The sequence below is a fragment of the Phyllostomus hastatus genome, unplaced genomic scaffold (assembly GCF_019186645.2).
Source record: "Phyllostomus hastatus isolate PE091 unplaced genomic scaffold, TTU_PhHast_1.1 phas_contig_198, whole genome shotgun sequence".
Lineage (NCBI taxonomy): Eukaryota > Metazoa > Chordata > Mammalia > Chiroptera > Phyllostomidae > Phyllostomus > Phyllostomus hastatus.
The window spans coordinates 6,074,667-6,092,475 of record NW_025333715.1 but is presented as its reverse complement, the minus strand read 5'-3'; the positions used below and the strand labels follow the sequence as shown (position 1 = coordinate 6,092,475).

The 17,809-nt window shown below is 61.2% G+C and overlaps 1 protein-coding gene across 2 annotated transcripts in view; it reads left to right on the top strand.

The window, feature by feature from the left end:
* Positions 1 to 17,809, top strand: part of CACNA1I (calcium voltage-gated channel subunit alpha1 I) — a 93,023-nt gene that overhangs the window by 36,953 nt on the left and 38,261 nt on the right. For both annotated transcript variants that reach the window (XM_045834944.1, XM_045834943.1), the window contains 4 exons: positions 7,454 to 7,613; positions 12,258 to 12,573; positions 13,460 to 13,552; positions 16,614 to 16,929. In XM_045834944.1, the coding sequence (XP_045690900.1) occupies positions 7,454 to 7,613; positions 12,258 to 12,573; positions 13,460 to 13,552; positions 16,614 to 16,929 (885 nt within the window). The remainder of the gene's footprint in view (positions 1 to 7,453; positions 7,614 to 12,257; positions 12,574 to 13,459; positions 13,553 to 16,613; positions 16,930 to 17,809) is intronic.

Below are 17,809 nucleotides of genomic sequence, written 5' to 3'. Positions count from 1 at the left end.
ACTGCCAGGCCCCAGCTGCAGGACCAGGGACTGGAGGGTCGCTCTGCACTGACAGGCCCTGGGTCTCGTCCCTCCACTTGCCTGCTCCTCTCTGGGTCCCCATTTCTCCTGTGATGAAATGGGGGGTTCGTGATACCCATTTCCATATAGTTTGGTAAGGATGAAATACCGCAATGTGCATAAAGAGCTTAACGGGGAGCCTCGTGTGCAGTAAGTGGATAATCGCTGCCACTGTTACAAAGAGGTCCTGGGGGCATCGAGGATGGAGGGGGCAGCCTCGGGGCATCTGGCAGAGCCTGGCTTTGGAAGACGCTCACCAAGTGCACAGAGGGTGGGAGGGTGTTCCTGGAAGACCAGCCCCACATGCAAAGGTGGGGAGGAGGAGCCAGCCCGGGGACCGTGTGGCTGGACAGAGGACTGCAGGTGGGCAAAGCGGAAGGTGATTTTCCAAATCGTCCATGGAAGCACTAATGATAAGTGGCTAAAACTTGTCAGGTGCTTATCACAGACCCAGCACGGTGCTTTACACAGGCGACATTATTGCATCTTCACAACAGCCCTAGGATACCGGCCCACTTTACAGATGGGGAAACTGAGGCAGAGAGCACTCCAGAGTAACTTGCTGAAGAGGCCACACAGCTGGCTGGGGCAGAGCTCGGATTTGAACCTGTGCTTGTACTACCCCAGAGCTTTTTGCTCCTTTTCATGACCACCTTTCTCTCCGTTTAGCGTGTAGGCACCCAGCTGCCCAGCCCCTCTGCGGGGCATCCCGGAGGCCCCCTGCCCACACCCAGGGTCAATGCAGAAGGGCCCCACAGGCTGAAACGATGCCCCGAAGGTGCCCCTCTGAGTGTCTTGCACTGTCAGGGCGCAGAGTTTTCACGGCACCGGGTCCCGTGCAGCCTGCGGGGCCAAGCCGGGGCAGGAGGCAGGATAGTGCAGTGGTTTGCGCAGAGCTTGGCCTCTGGGTCGCCCTGTCTGCACGCAGAGCCTGTTCCTGTGTTCACTGGCTGCAGGGCCTGGGGGAAGGGTCTTGTCCTCCTCTGCTCTCCTGTCTGCACAATGGGGGTGCACACGGCACCTCCAGTGGCGAGTCCGCAGTGCCAGCGAATCGCCCTGCTCTGGCTTTCCTCACAAGGAAGGGCCCCCGTGCCAGGGCCATAGACCACAGCCTCCAGGGCAGGTAGACCAGGGTTCGTGCCTGGGAGCTTGTCCAGTGACTCGGCTCCACCTCGAGTGCCTCAGTTTCCCCATCCCCAGCTAGACCGTGGGTGGGGCAGCCAACTGTGCCCAGGGAAGGTGCCGATGCTGCACATTCATGGCGAGGGGTTCTCCTACCTCTGAGAGCTCGGAGTTAGCCTTGCTAGGAACCACGGAGAATCTTAGCCTCGCCCTTCCTACCGTGGAACCCTGGACTCCTGGGCTAAGAAGGAGAAGCCTCAGAACAATCTTGTCTTGGAGGCATAGCGTTTCCGACTGCCTGTCGGACTGAGGGACCCTGGACTCATTCATGGCTGTCTCCTGGCCCTGGCGGCCCAGGTCTGCTCTGGCTGTTTCTGCCAGGTCCTCGCCAGGGCAGGCTAGCCGCGCTGAGACGCAGGAGGGAGGCCCCGGGACTTCTTCCTGGACGCGGTCCTGGGGGCCGCCTGTTGATAAAGGGGCTGGGAGACGCACGTGGAAGCAGACCTTCGTGAGACCTCCGTGTTTTCACTCGGAGTGTGTGTTTACTCGGAACCGGGGGGCACGCGGAGGGGGGTCCCTGACCCCAGGCACCCCTTGGCCTTCAGGGCTGTCTGTTCTTGGCACCGACAAGGGGTTCCCAAGCCACCCTGTGGGAGAAAGGCCTGGCGGCTCCCAGGGGGAAGGAAGAAAAGAAGGAAGGAAGGAAGGGAGGGAGGAAGGAAAAGATGGAGCTGGGGAGAGAGGAGGGAAGATGGAGGGGAGGGGCCCCATTTCCCCGGGGATTGGGTTTCTCTGAAGAGATGGAGGTGGGAGAACATCTGGCCAAAACATCTGGTTAGAGCCTGACTCAGGGACAAGAGCAGCCAGGACAGCGAGAGAGGAAACGCTGGGAGGTGGGGGTGGGGTGAAGGCACACGACCCCCCCCCCCACCACACACCCCGGCCTCCACCCCCCGGGGTCACATTTTCTCTACAAATTGGAGACGGGGCGAGTGATTCCTGGGCGGGACAGCGCTATGTGGAAGGGAGTGGACCACTATGTATCCATCCGTCCGTCCATCCACCCATCCATCCATCCGTCCATCCAAAGTAGCCCCCAGGCCAGGCCCTGGGTCCACTGTGGGGTCTCGGGGAGAAGATTCGGACGCAGCCCCTGCTCCGCAGGCAGACAGGCGAGCCGGAGCCATGGGCCAGGGGGACACGTGCTCTGCCGGAGGCAGCAGAGGCCGAGGGGAAGGGCCTCCGTGCACCTGAAGGAGGCCTCACGGAGGAGCGGGGTCAGGACGTTTGAAGACGAGTAGCTCTTTGTGCCGCAGTGGGACCCGGGTCAGACCCACACCCTAGGCATGATGGCCTTGGGAAGGGACCCACAGCCTCTCCTGGGATGGAGGGTGCAGGGGTGCCCACTTCTGGGCTGGGGTGTGTTTCCTATCGCAGGAGTGGGCGCCGAGGCCCCTCATCAGCTCATTGGCGCCCCCACCTGGGCTGGGACAGCAGCTGTATCCTGGGGCTGGGTGGTATCCATACGCTGCGTGGCCCGACCTCCTGGGCACCCACTGTGCCCCTGACCAGGTGGCGCTGGCAGTGGTGGGAGCAGTGGACGGCCTTTCCTGGCCGCTCAGCACCCTCCACTCCCCTGGCCAGACCAGAGAGAGAAGGGGCTGCAGCCTCGGGCCCCCTTGCCCCCGGCCCCTCCTCTCGGCTGTGGGCCGCAGCCCCAGCAGAAGCTGCTGTGAGTGGGGCTGTTTCCGCCCCCCGAGCTGACCCGGCAGTGTGGTGGCGCTGACCTGGGCTATAGAGCCTGTCTGCAGAGAGACCCGGGCCTCCAGGGGCGATGCCGGTCAGGAAGCCCGCCTGCCCGCTCCTCCCAGGTCCCCCGCTGCCACCCACGGGTGTCCCTGCCTGGCTGCTGCCCAGCTTCCCTTAGAACAGAGAGTCCTGTCTCGGGGTCCCTGGAAAAAGGGGGTGAAGAGGTTGAGTAGGTCCATCCGGTCACCCATCTGTCATCTGTCCCTTCCTGGCTCCTGACTGAAATGCCGTCCATCCAGAGACTGTCTCTCCCCTGGGGCCACCCACGTGAAACTCCAGGCCATACTCCTTTCTCCTGACCCCCCAGCCCCGAGATCTTACGGAACAACTTTACGTGGATGTGTACCAGGCGCCCCAAACTCCACGTGTCTGAATGGAGCCCCGTCTCCACCGATGGCCTCTGGCCACCACGCCTCTGGCCTCGAACCCCAAATTTTGGGGACGTCCCACCCCTCTTCTCAGCCTTCGCTCTCTCTCTCCCCTCTCTGCCTCCATCGCCAAGCCCGGTGCCAGGGGAGCGGAGGGCAGGCGGAAACCTCTTACTTGCCTTGGCCGATCACTGGACTGTGGGCATACAAAAAAAAAAGGAGGATTAGCCAGGGTCTCGGGGGCTCCTCCGTGCCTCCCTAATTCCACGGCTCCCCGTCCCTGGCACAGACGTGACAGGCTCATCCTTAGCCCCCGATTAGCTTGAATGTGGCCCTGGGGCTCCCTGGGAGAACCCTGAATGAATGAGCTGGGCCCGGCCCAGGAGAAGGGGGTGGGGGAGGAGGGATCGGGCTGCCGTTCAGGGAAGCCAGGCGGGCAGGTTTTCAGGAGCCGTTCAGAACTCTGGTATCCTGGAGAACAAGGGACATGTAATTAATTGGGCAACAAAGGCTGGGCTCCGGGGAGCAGCCAGGCGCGGATCGCGCTGAGCCAGCCGCTTCCTGCCTCCTCCAGGCCTTTCTGGTCTGGCCCCTTCTCACAGCAGCCGCCGCCTGGCCCTCTGCCCTGGCCTCCCGGACTGGCCTCTTCTTGTTGCAACCCCAGAGCCCATCACGGCCTCGGCCTGCATAGCAGTCTGCCGGCTGGCCTCCCCAACCGGTCAGCTGTCACAGAGCCCACACTCCTTAGATGCCCCTGGCACACTGTCTGGAGGGTCACCCTCTGTGCCTTTGTCACGAGCTCCTGTCATATGGAAGGTCTGGCTCAAGTCGGCCCCTCAGGAAAGTGCCCAGAGCTGTCCTGCCCTGGGGCAGGGTCCTTTCCCCACAGCCTGGGGTCCCCCGTCCCCTGCTGCTGCACTGCATTTCACCCGAGGGGGTGGAAAGTGGGACTTGCTCGTCCTCAGCCCGCAGTGGCCTGCCCAGCGCCGGGCACACAGCAGCCGCGGCGGTGAGTGTTCAGTGCGAGAGTGGTCGGTGGGACCCCAGAAAGGCCGGCGATGACTTAGTTGGCATTCGGATGGATTAGCGGGTGCTTGATCTATTTTTTGTTTTGCTTCCCTCCTCCCAACATCCCTGGCTACTCTTTGGGGGGATAGCGGATGTGGGGAGTTGGGGTACCAGGCCCTCACTTACCATGCTCTGCTTTCAGCAGGAGGCAGCTGCCTGCAAGGAAGCCCCACTGCCTCTCCGAGAGGGGCCGACCTAGTTTTGTGGGAGGGAGGGTGTGGGTGGGCATTCAGTGTTGACTGGAGACCTCTCCACCCAGAGACCCTGATGCACGTCCTAAACAACGACCCTTGTTGAAAACCCCCTCACCGTCACACCAGGAGTGAACAAAGATCCAGACAGGCCACCGTTCTTATCACCAGCTTTCCACCCCCTCTGCCCTGTCTGCCGCTCTCTGCTCACGCCCTGCCCCTCCAGGTGTTCAGGAGCCGTCACTCCCCAGACATTGGCTGGGCCTCTGTTCCGGGCCAGGACCCGCTGGCATCCGGGAGCCCGGGGGGTGCCTCAGACTCGGGCCCAGGAGCTCACAGCCCGGGGGAAGGGACGGGAGGGTGACTGGCAGCTGTGCGCCGGGGCTGGGAGAAGGTGAGAGGCTGATGGGCCTGAGCAGCCTCCACCGCAGCCCAGGCTCGGTCACCGGGGCCCAGGTTGCCCAGGGCCGGGGAGAGACGGATGGGCTGTACCGGGGCTGGGCTCTCTCTACCTGGCCTGGGCTGTACCTGGGCTGGGGTGGGAAATTGTGTGGGGAGGCTTCACAGGGAGAACGCCGAGCTTCAGCTGGGCTGCGGTGGCCGAGCAGGGGTTTTCCAGGCACAAGAGAGAGGGAAGAGAGGGAGAGAATAACGTGAGTAAAGGCATGGAGGCGCGAGACCCGTGGTGGGTTTGGGGAACTTCGGGTAGTTGGTGTTGCACGGGGCGCGCACTGGTGCGAGAGGTTGGGGAGGGGGTGAGGGCGAGGGGGGTGAGTCTCGAGAGGTGGGCGGTGTCGGACCTCACCAGGTCTTGGTGGGGGTGATGAGCGACCAAGGGTGACGCACCAGCTTTTGACCCTCGTTGGAGCCGCAGACCCTTGCATGGACCTGCTCCCAGAAAAACCCGCGGCATCAGACCTGCGTCGTCTACAGCAGTTTCCTAGGGTTCACAGGCTACCTTCTGGGACCTAGCCCACAACTTCCGTAGGTGGTGGGGACCTGAGGTTTTCGTGCACGGTGGCGGCGACGTGTCCAGATCCGTGTTCTAGAGAGAGGCTCTTGTCGGGAATCGCCCCCTCTCTGCCGTGGGCTCTGTTTCCCCTGGGCTGGCTTCAGCCCGGGCGGGCACTGCCTTCCTGAGGCCAGATGGGCCCAGCAGCCTCAGCGTTAACTCTGCCCAGCGTGCAGCCTCTGCAGAAAAAGAGCATTTCCCCTGCTGTAGTTCCAGTAGGAGTCTTAGGGACTTACTCTCATTGGGCCTGGCCGGGGTCACATGCCCATCCTGGACCGACACCCTGGGGCTGTGGGAACAAAACATGTGGATTGGCCAGGCCTGGGTCATGTGGTCTCCATGTCAGCCCAGGACTGGGAAAGGTGGCTGGATGAAGCCACAGAGGGGACCCACCTGCCTGGGCCTTGTGCTTCTGTGGGTTCTCCAGTGGTTAGAGTGGCTGGACCTCCACGCTTGGAGTTAGAAGGAGGGAGTAACATACTGAGGTCATTCTGGTGGCTATCACCCACACTGGGGAGAGCAGGTCACCTTCACGGGTGGGCTGTGAGGCGGGGGACTGGGGATGTGGAGAGAGAAAAGGCAACCCAGGGCCCGAGGGGACAGAAAGGAAGGATGGGGGTGCAGACGTGAAGACTGACTAAGTGTCGGGGGTGGGGCTGGAAGCTGGGTGTGTTCTCCCTTTCCTGGGGGGGGGGTGGCCCTTGAGCTGGGGACCTTTACAGGGTGGTTGTTGTCTTCTCGGGCCCTTTGGCTGAGAGGCCTCATCCTCCAAGAGGGAGAGGGACAGGCTCAGGGCCCCACAGGCCAGCAGGGCAGGCCTTGAACTGGGGTCTCTGGAAGTCGGGGGCTGCGTGCTTCCCACAGGCGCTCCCTGCCCGCCAGTTTCAGCCGGCAGCCGCTCCAGGACGTGACTACCGCATTCTGCCCATCCCCCATCTGCCTGAACCTGCCTGGGGTCACCCCGTGGCCTCCCGGGGGACTCCGCTCTCCACTCCTATCTCCCCGTTTTCTCCTCTTCTTGCCACTGGCTTGACTGGCTCATTGCCGCTATTTGTCGGGAAGGGAAAAGGCTACTTTTCCTGACATCAGGCCAGAGCTGAGTCCCTCACAGGCCATGACTCTTCTGTAGGTGGCTCTGCCTGGTTCCGTCGTGCGAGGGGCTGGGTCGCCAAGGTGATTCTTCCTGGCGTGATCAGGGGGCTGCTGACTGCCCCGGAGATGAAGGGCACTCAGGACGCATTCATTAGGCGCCGGCTGTGCCCATCCTGGGTGGGTGCTGAGTGTAGTGAGGTGAGCCAGCCCGGGCCCCAGGCCCTGGACACGGCAGAGAGTGCTAGGCTTGCTGTTAGGGCGCCTGGTTTAAATCCAAACGCTGCCATTTTCTGGCTGTGTGTTCTGGGCAAGTAGCTTCAGTCAATGAACCTCTTCAGCCAGTGACCTCTTCTGTAAGGTTGGGGTAAAGTTACCGACCTCACAGGGTTGTCGTGAAGACCGAAGGAGGCCACCCTTGTGCATTACCCAGGAGAGTGCGTGGCATGTGAGAGGGGCCCCACAAGTGCCTGCTTATTCAACCACTATCTAGCGGAAGTGTGTTGGGGCCCAGAGCCATTTCCATGGCCTCTGGGTAGGGGGGCAGACACCAAGGAGAAGGCCTCTCCGGTGGCCGCCGAGCAGGCGGGGAGCAGTAAGGAGCCCTGGGCCACGCGTCCCCACCTGTCCTCTCCCTGCCCCCCTCTCTGTTTCTCTGACCCTGCTCTCCTCCTGTCCTCTCCGGGCTCCCTGCGGCCTGTCCGACCACCACCCTCCACCCTTCGGCCTCCCAGGTATGCGGATCCTGGTGAACCTGCTCCTGGACACGCTGCCCATGCTGGGGAACGTCCTCCTGCTCTGCTTCTTCGTCTTCTTCATCTTCGGCATCATCGGCGTGCAGCTGTGGGCGGGCCTGCTGCGCAACCGCTGCTTCCTGGAGGAGAACTTCACCATGTGAGTCAGCCCTGGCCCCCTGGGCGGCTCCCGGCCAGGTCCCCCTGGTGCTGAACCTTTGAGGGCTGGGAAGGTCTCCCCGTTGAGCACCTGGTCCCAGTCCTGACTCCCCGTGGTGAAATCGAGGGGCGTGCGGAGGTGGGTTAGCAGTGGGTCTCCCCTGAGCAGCGGGACCATAACGTGAGCACAGAAGGCCTCTGAGCTCCCAGGGTCACTATCACAAAGTCCCGGTCTGCGAGGAAACCACCGCGGTGCTCATTCAGTTCCCAGGGCCTTGCTTGTGCGTAATGCAGACTTGTAACCTGGTAACTGGGAATCGGGGCCCACAGAGCGGAAGCGGCAAGCCGCAGCCGACCCGTGAACAACACGGGTTTGACCCGCTGCGCAGGTCCGCTTCGGTGCAGGTTTTTTTTTCCCCCAACAAATATATTGGCAAATTCTGTGCAGATGTGCAACAATTTGCAAAAACTTGCAGACAAATCTTAGGGCTTTCTTATTAACGTTTTCTTCTCTCCAGCTTACTTTACTGTAAGACTGTAGTGTGTAACACAAGTGTGTGAATCGACTGTTTATGTTATCGGTAAGGCGTCCGGTCAGCAGTAGGCTGTTAGTCGTTAAGGTTCTCGGGAGCCAGAAGTTCTGCGTGGGTGTGTGGCCGCACCGTCTCTGGGTTGTTTCGGGGCCCGGGGTGGAAGGGGGTGGGCTGGGAGGGCGAAGGGCCGTGAAGACCCAGGAAGCCGTGAGGCCAGCAGGGAGAAAGCAGACAGACAACCCTCAGGCAGACGCGGAACCTGGTGCTGGAATCACAGCGCAGCCAGCCCTCCCTGTCAGTGACTCCGAGTCACCCGGGAAGGGTCCCCACGCGTGCAGCCCCCTTGTGTCTAAGAGCGGGGGTGTGGGCTGCTCCTCAGACACGCCTGTCAGCAGCTGTTTAAACAAAGCTTCGGCTTTTGGAGGAGCTGGGGTGAGTTGCCTGGGAAGTTTGACATCTACAGAATCCCAGCGGTGAGGGATCGGCCGCGTCTTCGGGTGTACGCACAGATGTGTCTGCACACGAGGGTGCGTCCGTTGTCAGATGCATTAGTGCACGCCTGCGGTGCGCCCGGCTGGGGGGCGGGGAGAGATCAGGGAAGCACTTCCAGTCATCCTCCCAGGCGACAAACGCACCTGAGGGGCCGCCACCCCCAAGCCCGCGGCGCAGCAGGAGACGGAGCGTTTGCTCTGCCGTGCAAGGCTGCAGGGCGCCTGGTGTGCACAGGTGCTCTGTGGCGAGGCCCATAATTGCTGGTCCAAGTTTTTATACCTTTTTAATTCTTTTTTGTCGAGATATAATAAATCACATTTAGTAGCAGGCACAAGCATCACATGTGCAGCCTAAGGAGGTTTGCCCTGGGTGTGCGGAGTGTCCATCCACCTACCCAGAGAAACTTCCACGCCCTGGAAGCCTCCCTCCAGTGCCTTCCCAGTGACTGCCCCTCCTCCCCGGGCACCACTGTTCTGACCTCTGTCACCGTGGATTTGTCTTGCCTGTTTTGGAGGCTTCTTTACATGGAATCCTCTAGGACGTTACCTTTTGTGGCTGCGTCTTGGGCTCAGCACGACATGTCTGTGAGACTCATCCTGGCTGTCACGTGTCAGTAGCTCCTTCTCCATCACTGCTGAGGATTCCGCGGAGTGAGAACACTGCCACTTCTGTTCCCATTCTGCCGTTGACTTGGGTTGTTTCTGGTTTTTTGGGTCTCATGACTCATACATGTTCTTGTATATGTCTTTGGATGGATATAGCCACCCTTTCCTCTTGGGTCAACGCCCGGGAATGGAGTCACCGGGTGAAGGGTGTGCGTATGTTTCGCTGCTGTAGGTTTGGCCGCCCCCGCCCCCCGCCCCGCTCTCCCACACGGCTGCACTTGGCGTCCACTAGAGCGGTCTGAGAGTGCCCGTCGCCCCACGCCCGTGGCAGAACTCGGTGTTGGTTCTGACTGTGGTTTTAATTCGTGTTTCCCTGCTGGCTGATGGTGGTGTGCATCTTTCGTGTTTTATCAGCCGTTTGCATGTCTTCTTGGGAAGTGTCTGTTACGGTCTCTGGCCATTTTAAAATAGCATTGTCTTTCTTTTCCTCGTAAATGTGCAGTAGTTCTTTATATCCTGGATCTGGGCCCTGTGGTGGGTATTCGGTATTTTTATTCCAGCCTGAGTTTTCCATTTTCACTCTCAGAAGCTCTTCGAGGTAATGAAGTCCAGATTATCAATCATTTTTAAAGTATTGCTTTTTGTGTCTAGTTTAAGAAACCTTTTCCTCACGCAAGGTCATGTCTGAAAATATTCTCCCACGTTTGCTGTTAGAAGCTTTCTTGTTCTGTCGTTCACATTTAGGACCACGTGTTCCAGCTGAAACAGTTTCTAGTGTGGTGCGTGGTGGGGGCCGGGGTCTGCTTTTCCCCGGTGTCCCCCTGTCCCATTACGCTGGTCGGGAAGCCCGCCCTGCCCCCACTGAGCTGCAGTGGGGCCTTCGTCGCAGGCAGGTGTCCGTGGGTGTTTGGGTGGGGGTGTGTGTGTTCACTGCTGATGGAGGTTCCCGAAGCGTCCGCCAAAACGGGTGTACTGATTTCCGCTCCCACCAACAGTGTGTGAGCGTGTCGGTTGGCACGCACCCTTTTGCACACTCAGAACCGTCAACCCTGAAATGTGTGCCATTAGGACGGATGTGAATGACCACAGTGTTCTTTTCGTTTGCACTCTCCTGCGGGACGTGATCATCTCTTCCCGCACATTGGCCATTCTCATTGTCTCTGTGGGTTTTTGTCCTTTTGTCCTTTTTTCCCCAAGTGGGTTCTTTTTATGTTCTTATTGATTTAGCTTTCTTATTTATTTTTCTTATTGAGTTTTCTTACAGATTTTTAAGATGCTCTAGACAGTTATCTTTTATCTGTTTTATATGTTGCAAATACTTTGTTTTTGTTTTTGTAAATAAAGTTTTATTGGAACACAGCCACGCCCACCGTTCCCGTTTCCCGGGCCTGTTTTCACGTGCTCCAGGGGCGGAGTTGAGTAACTGGCACTGAGACTGTGTGGATTGCAGAAAACTATTTTCTGTCTGGCCCCTTACAGACAAAGTTGGCCTCCCTTTTACTTCAGTTTGTTGCTTGTCTTTTTACTTTGTGTGCTATGGTTTCTGTCCTAGAAGTGTTATATTCGTATATAGTCACTATTGACCTTTTTTCTCTGTAGAATTTGGATTTTGTGTGTCTTATCCAGGAAGGCCTTACCTATCTTTTTTTAAAGCTTAAATGTATTGGGGTGTCACTGGTCAGTGGGGCCCACAGGTGCCCAGCATGCATTTCTGTGGCCCCTGGTCTGCATCGTGCAATGTGTGCCCCCCAAATCACCATCCGTTACCTATATTTGGGCCCCTGTACCCTTTACTGCTCCTCCCCTTCCCTCTGTGGTCACTGCCATACTGTTGTGTGAGAGTTTCAGTTACATGTCCCACGTATGAATGAAATCATGTGGTTCTTGGCTTGGCCTTATCTATCTTGAGTTAACAAAAAGTATTCCATGTTTTCTTATAATATTTGTGTGGTTAGATGTGTTGCATTTATGCTTTCTAATCCACTGGAAGTTTTTTTTTTAATTATAATAAGTTTATTTTACTTAAGCTAATAGATTCAAAATATAAACAATTAATAATGAGAAATTTACATTCTTTTCTTCTTTTGGTACCAAGTCTTCAGGAAGCTTATTTGTGTTCACGGTGTGAGGTAGGGAATCTATCTTCATTATCTTTCAAACAGACAGCGGCTGTCCCAGCACCGCTGGTTATGTGGCCCCTCCATCCCCCGTGGGTCTGAAAGGCGTCTCTGCTGCATTAGTTCTCTTTCACACACGGGTTGTCCCTGTGCACCGTGACGGCCCACGAACCTCTCTGTTCTGGTGACAGTATCACTGTATTAACAGCTGTCGTCGTAGAGTATTTCGCTGTCTTGTAGGGCTGGACTGTACTCATGTTTCCTGTTTTAAAAAGTTGTCTTGACTGGTCCCTCATCCAGAGCAATCCTAGAACCGTGTGGTCAAGTTCCACAGACAAAATCCTGTTGAGATGTTGGCTGGGATTCCGGCACATCATAGATGAGCGCTTCGGGAGGGCAGGACAGGGGTCGCTCTCTCCGTGTTATAGATGGGAAATCGGGTCTTGGGGGGGTAGCAAGCGACCCGTCCAAGGTCCCGGAGATGGGAAGGGTGGGTCGGTAACATTCGGCATCTGTTCACCGAGGGCCTCCTCTGCGCTATCCACACAGTGTGGGCACTTGGGAGGCTGGGACCCAGTTCCTATCCGAAGAGCACCCAGCCTCCCAGTGGAGCTGGGTGCATGTACCCCAGCAGCAGGAGTGGAGGCGCGTGTAGGACACAGGCTGGCCCTGGGGTGGGGTGGGGGGCCCAGGACCAGCTCTGCTTGATCCCTCAGGGAAGCCTCCTGGGGTGGGGCCACCCTGGAACTGACCACAGTGGTTCCGGGGGAATTTCTGTGGCAGCCTCGGAGGTGGGGAAAGGTGTCCCAGGCGGAGGGAACAGCATGTGCCAAGGCCTGCAGGCGAAGGCAGTAACCCCTCCCCTTCTCCTCTCGCACCCGCCACCGTCTGTGGACAGACAAGGGGATGTGGCCCTGCCCCCCTACTACCAGCCGGAGGAGGACGACGAGATGCCCTTCATCTGCTCCCTCTCGGGGGACAACGGCATCATGGGCTGCCACGAGATCCCGCCGCTCAAGGAGCAGGGCCGCGAGTGCTGTCTGTCCAAGGACGACGTCTACGACTTCGGGCCCGGGCGCCCGGACCCCAACGCCAGCGGGCTCTGCGTCAACTGGAACCGCTACTACAACGTGTGCCGCACGGGCAGCGCCAACCCGCACAAGGGCGCCATCAACTTCGACAACATCGGCTACGCCTGGATCGTCATCTTCCAGGTGAGGCCCCTGGGGCTGGACCGCGCTGCGGGGGCGGGGGCGGAGCGAGCAGAGCAGCACCCCCCTCCCCCCCAGTGCGCAGTGCACGCTGGGGGAGGGCTCCCGCGCCGCCGCTGTCCGAGGGAAGAAGGGGCGGGAGCAGAGGGCAGTGGGAGAGGCCCCCAGGGGGTGGGGCCTCACTGGGGTGGCTGCCCGCTCACTCAGCTCTGGGGCGCGGCAGGATCACGGGATTCAGAGCTCCCAGGCGCGAGGTGATCACAGCCCAGCAGCTGCACTGTGGGGCATGCCTGTGGGACTGGGTGGGTGGGCTGCCCAGGGAGGGGCTCCTTCTTTGCGGAAAGCGAACAAGACAGCAGCGCTGGGGAGGACCCTGTGTCTGTCTTGCCCAAAGCTGCTCCACCTCCCTCTCCGGGAGGGAGTGTGTGGGGACAGAGTCCCACCAGCTGCATCATGGCCATGGTCCCGGGCGTGGCTGAGCTTGCCCCCAGCCCTGCTAGGTGGGCTCCATTAGCCCCACACACAGTGAAGGGAAGAAGCTGAGGTTTAGAGAGAGGCCCACTGGTGAGCTGGAGCCCAGGGACCCCTCCGGCCAGCCCTTCCGCCTTGGTGTGGTGGACTGGAAAGGGGGTGGGCTCTGGCTGGATAGGGACCAGGTCAAGGTCCACTCCTTGGCTGTGCACCCTTGGGCAGGTGCCTTACCCTCTCTGAACCTCAGTGTCCTCACCCGGAGGATGAGGGCGCAGGTGGCTGCCCTGTCTGAGAGGCGGCCTGTGCAAAGCGTCCCGGCACACAGTAGGGCCCCTGTCGGGCGCTGTCTTTGCTGCCTGCCTTCCCCGAGGCTCAGCCCGGCTCAGGCTCTCCCCCCGTGTGCCCCGCCCGGCTGCAGGTGATCACTCTGGAGGGCTGGGTGGAGATCATGTACTACGTGATGGACGCTCACTCCTTCTACAACTTCATCTATTTTATCCTGCTCATCATAGTAAGTGTCAGGGAAGCTGGCCTCTCCGGGCAAGCTCAAGGACTCGTGGACCAGGGGACAGGGTCGGGGTCTCGGGGGGTCCCCGGGGAGCTCCTCAGAGCCGGAAGAGCTGGGTGGGAGAGAGCAGGGGTGGCGGTTTTTGAAATGCAGCTCAGCAGCGGGTGATTGAAAGGACGCGTCGGGGGCGGTGGCTGGAAGCATCCATCACGTCTGATTGTCTTCACCTCTCATTCCTGGCGTCTGAGTCCAGCCCGTGGCTCCGCTCCTGTTTTTCTGCCTCCCAGGCCCTGGGATACATGCGTTTCATTGACCTGAGCCCCGTGCAGCCCCCGGGTGGAAGCTTCCCCCGGGCTCCGGCTTCCCCCTCTTTTCCTGGCCGGGAAGATGGGGTGCTCTGAAATGGAGGCCCGGCCTGCTTCCCAAGCAGGGCTTGGAGAGGAGGCTGAGGCTGTGGTGACCTGGTGGAGCTCCCTGAAACTCTGGGAAGGACCCCACCTTGCAGGCAGCCCTGCCTTGTGGGGGTGATGTGGAGCTGGAGACGGGGCTCCATCTGCTCCACAGAGCAGGGCCCCCTTGTGGCCAGCCCCTCCTGCCCACCCTCCCCCGCACAGTCTCCCCAGAGCCAGCTCATCTGCTGTGTGGCTGTGTGGCTGCGCGGCTGCATCGCTGTGCCGTGCCTGGCTGCAGCTACAGCCACAGTCCCCGCACAGTCCCCAGATGTCAAGGCGATGCGCTCCTGGGAGAGTCGCTGCAGCCTCCCAGCTGCTGCTGTGCGCTGGCTTCTCCGGCTTCCTGGCGGTGGGAGAGGGGGCAGCCCCCCATCCTGGGCTGGTGGGACCTCGTCCTGGGGGTTCAGAGCTAGCTGACCGATGACCCACCTGCTGTTGGTTTTGCTCTGATGTCTTCCTGGGGCGGCTGGGGCCGTGGACCCTTAGGAGGCCCCCAGGGTAAGGGAGGTGGACGCAGACCCCGTTCAGTGCTGCCGCTCATCCGCTGGTTGGCCCAGTCCCCGGGGCGCTCAGGGACGCCTGCCCTGCGCCAGGCCCGGGGCAGGGTGCTCGGAGCTGAGCAGTGAGCCAGACGGGCCTTGCCCTGGAGGAGCTCACCGCCTCGGGGGTGGGATGGCTGTAGCCAGTGGTAGGCAGTGACCAGACAGCATCTTAGGAGCTGAGATAGAGAGACACCCAGGGAGGTCTCTAACCCAGCTCAGAGGAGGGGTGGGAAGTGGGAGGCTTCCTGGAGGAGGTGACACCAGAACCTGAGCCTTAAAGGCTCAGGGGTGGGGAAAGGGGGTGTGGGTGTGACAGCCAGAGGAAGAGCCTTCTGGGCAGGGGTGTTCCCAGGGACCCTGCAGCAGACAGACCCCTCCAGCAGGGGGCGCGGAGAGCGCGGGGGCAGCTAGAGAAGCCCAGGCGTCCAGAGGCAGGCTGGAGCATGCTCTGGCGCCGATGCTGGGGTGGGTGACCACCCGCGCCACCCACAGCAGGCCCCTTCGCTCCCGAGCTCACAGTGAAATGGGGGACAATGACAGTCCAGACGGAGCCCGAGCGACCACGCTGTCCTTCACCGCCTCACCCCTGGCCATGCAGTGTCACCTGCTTGTTCCTTAGGTGGGGAGCAGGTGCCCCGGAGTGGTGAGGTGCCTGGCCGGGATGCCCTGCTGGGGCGGAGCCCTCAGCCCTCAGCCCCAGGTCCCCAGGTCCCCAGTGCGTGGAGAAGTTCTAAGCTGGCTATGTCTGAGCCTTCCATTTTGCAGACGGGGAGGTGGCCGTCCAGAGGGCATGGGGAGCCGCCTGGGTCCCCGGGGCAGCGGCAGCAGCAGACAGGGTGGGAGGCTGGCAGGTGTGAGCTCCATAGGGCAGGCTCCATCCCCCTCCCACAGGCCCGGAATGGAGCAGGTCTCCAGGAAATGCCTGTGAAGGAAATGACTGGGAGAGTGAGCAAGGGGGGTGTGTTCTTACCTGGGAATTTTCCCAGAGTCCTCTGGGTGTGACAGGCCCCAGCTCGAGGCTGCAGAACCCCAGCTCCCCCGCCATGCCATAGGGGAGAGGAGGGAAGAAGGGTGAATCGGTGAGCGGGGCTGCAGCCTGCAGGACCCTCCCGGTGGGCAGCCTGGAAGGGAGGAAAAGCCACCCACCCCCTCCCTGGGCCCATTCAGGGTCTGAGCCCATTCAGAGGCTTAGCAAATGCTAGGGGAGGGCTCGCCTTCTGGAACCCAGAGCAAGAGGGGCCCCTGGAGCTGAGTCCTGGGGCTGAGGCGGCAGGACTCCGGCGCTACCTGGGTAGCTTCTCCCACCACCCCGCCCAAGCCCACACAGAGCCACACGGGCAAACACGCTCTCGGGGATGCCTCTCTGTTCTTGTGTGGACGCCCAGCCGGGGCCAAAGGCAAGGTCAGAGAGAGGGCGGGGCTGCTGTGGGACTCGGGGCCTGGATAGCCCGAGAGGGGCTGTGCCTTCCTTCCTGGCCTCAGCAGCGATGTCTCCAGTGGGAGGGCAGCTGTGGCCAGAGCCTGGGGGGCCTAAGGGGGGCAGGTTTGGAAGCAGGTTCCGGGGGGCCTGGGGAGCTGCCCGGGCCACTGCCGCCTGCGGCCGTGAGCTCCCCTTGGAGCCGGGCCTCAGCGCTCTTTTCCTGTCCCTGCCTGTGCCGTGCCCGTCTCTCCGGGCCCCCACCCTCCTCTCCCCGTCTGTTTCTCCCCGTCTCCCCCCGCCCCTGCCCCTCTGCGTCTCCTGCGCCCTCTGCTTCTGTCCTCTCTGAGCCTGTCTCTCTCTCTCTCTCTCGGTGTCTCTCCTCGTCCTTGTGTCTCTGTGCGCCTGGCCGTCCCTGGTTGTCTGCCTCCCGCTCTGGCCTTTCCCCGTCTCCTCTCGTCTCTGTCCCTGTCCCTCCCCCTTTCTTCCTTCCGTCCTGTCTCCTGTCCCTCCGCTTCGCACCCCGCCTCACCACGCCGTCTCTGCCTCTGTGTCCCTGTCCCTCTCCGTCTCGCCTGTCTCCCTCCTGCCCCACCCCCTCTCCACACCTCCCTGTCCCCTCTGTCCCTGTCCTCTCCTCCCGTTGGTCACAGGTGGGCTCCTTCTTCATGATCAACCTGTGCCTCGTTGTCATAGCGACCCAGTTCTCGGAGACCAAGCAGCGGGAGCACCGGCTGATGCTGGAGCAGCGGCAGCGCTACCTGTCCTCCAGCACGGTGGCCAGCTACGCCGAGCCCGGCGACTGCTACGAGGAGATCTTCCAGTACGTCTGCCACATTCTGCGCAAGGCCAAGCGCCGGGCCCTGGGCCTCTACCAGGCCCTGCAGAGCCGGCGCCAGGCTCCCCCGGGCCCGGGGGTCCCCACCTCCGCCAAGCCCGGCCCCCGCGCCAAGGAGCCCAGGCACTTCAGTAAGTGGCCCTGCCTCCCGTGGCCTCCAGGGGGCCCCATGTGGGCCTCGTGGGCTTCCAGCTGGCGACTCCCAAACGGCACTGTTTGCGACGGTGTCTCCCTGTCTCCCTGGCATCAGCGGAGCCAGCCAGTCCAGCAGGCCGACAACCCAGGTCTCCCCAGAAGGCTCCAGCCTGCACCCTTCATTCCCTCCCTGTTTCCCGACCACCTGCGGGCACCTGGCCCCAGCCTGGGCCCTGGAGGGGCTCTCTCCCTGCCTGGCATGTGCACGTGGGCTCAGGCTCCGCCCCCAGGACCCACACTAGAGAGACACGAGGGACTGACTGCCCTCGGTCTTGTGAAACATCTGCCCCACTGCAGCTGGCCTTGCTCTGCACGGGGTCCTGCCGTCCTCGCGCACTTGCTAGCGCATGCGAGCAGTGGCCACCCGGAACAGGGGGGGCCGGCCACCCTGCGAAGGCATGGCACGTTGGGGCCACTGGGGCCACTTGCAACCTCCTGCCTCCGGTCCAGTTCTTTGCTTCCCTGATCATCATGGGCTGTTTCTGAGAGTCAGCACTTGAAGTTTAGAAAGGGCTCTCGGTTCAAACAGGCCTGAGGAGGGGCAGAGTGGGCGGTATTGTCCCCTGAGAGGATGTCGGAGTTTTGGCTCAGTGGAGCCACCGCCCGGGGGAAGCGAACCTCAGGAGGAGGCAGCTGTGCCACAGTAGGGGGCCACCCCAGGCCCAGTCCTGGCCTGCTTGGTGCTCCGAAGGAAGTCAGCAGGTGGCAGGGCTGTGCCCCCGAGTGGGCGCTGACGTGTGGCCTGGGACAGCCCTGGGCCCGCCGCAGGCCTCAGCGTCCCCCTGGAGCCTGAGGCAGAGGCCATGTGCAGCGGGG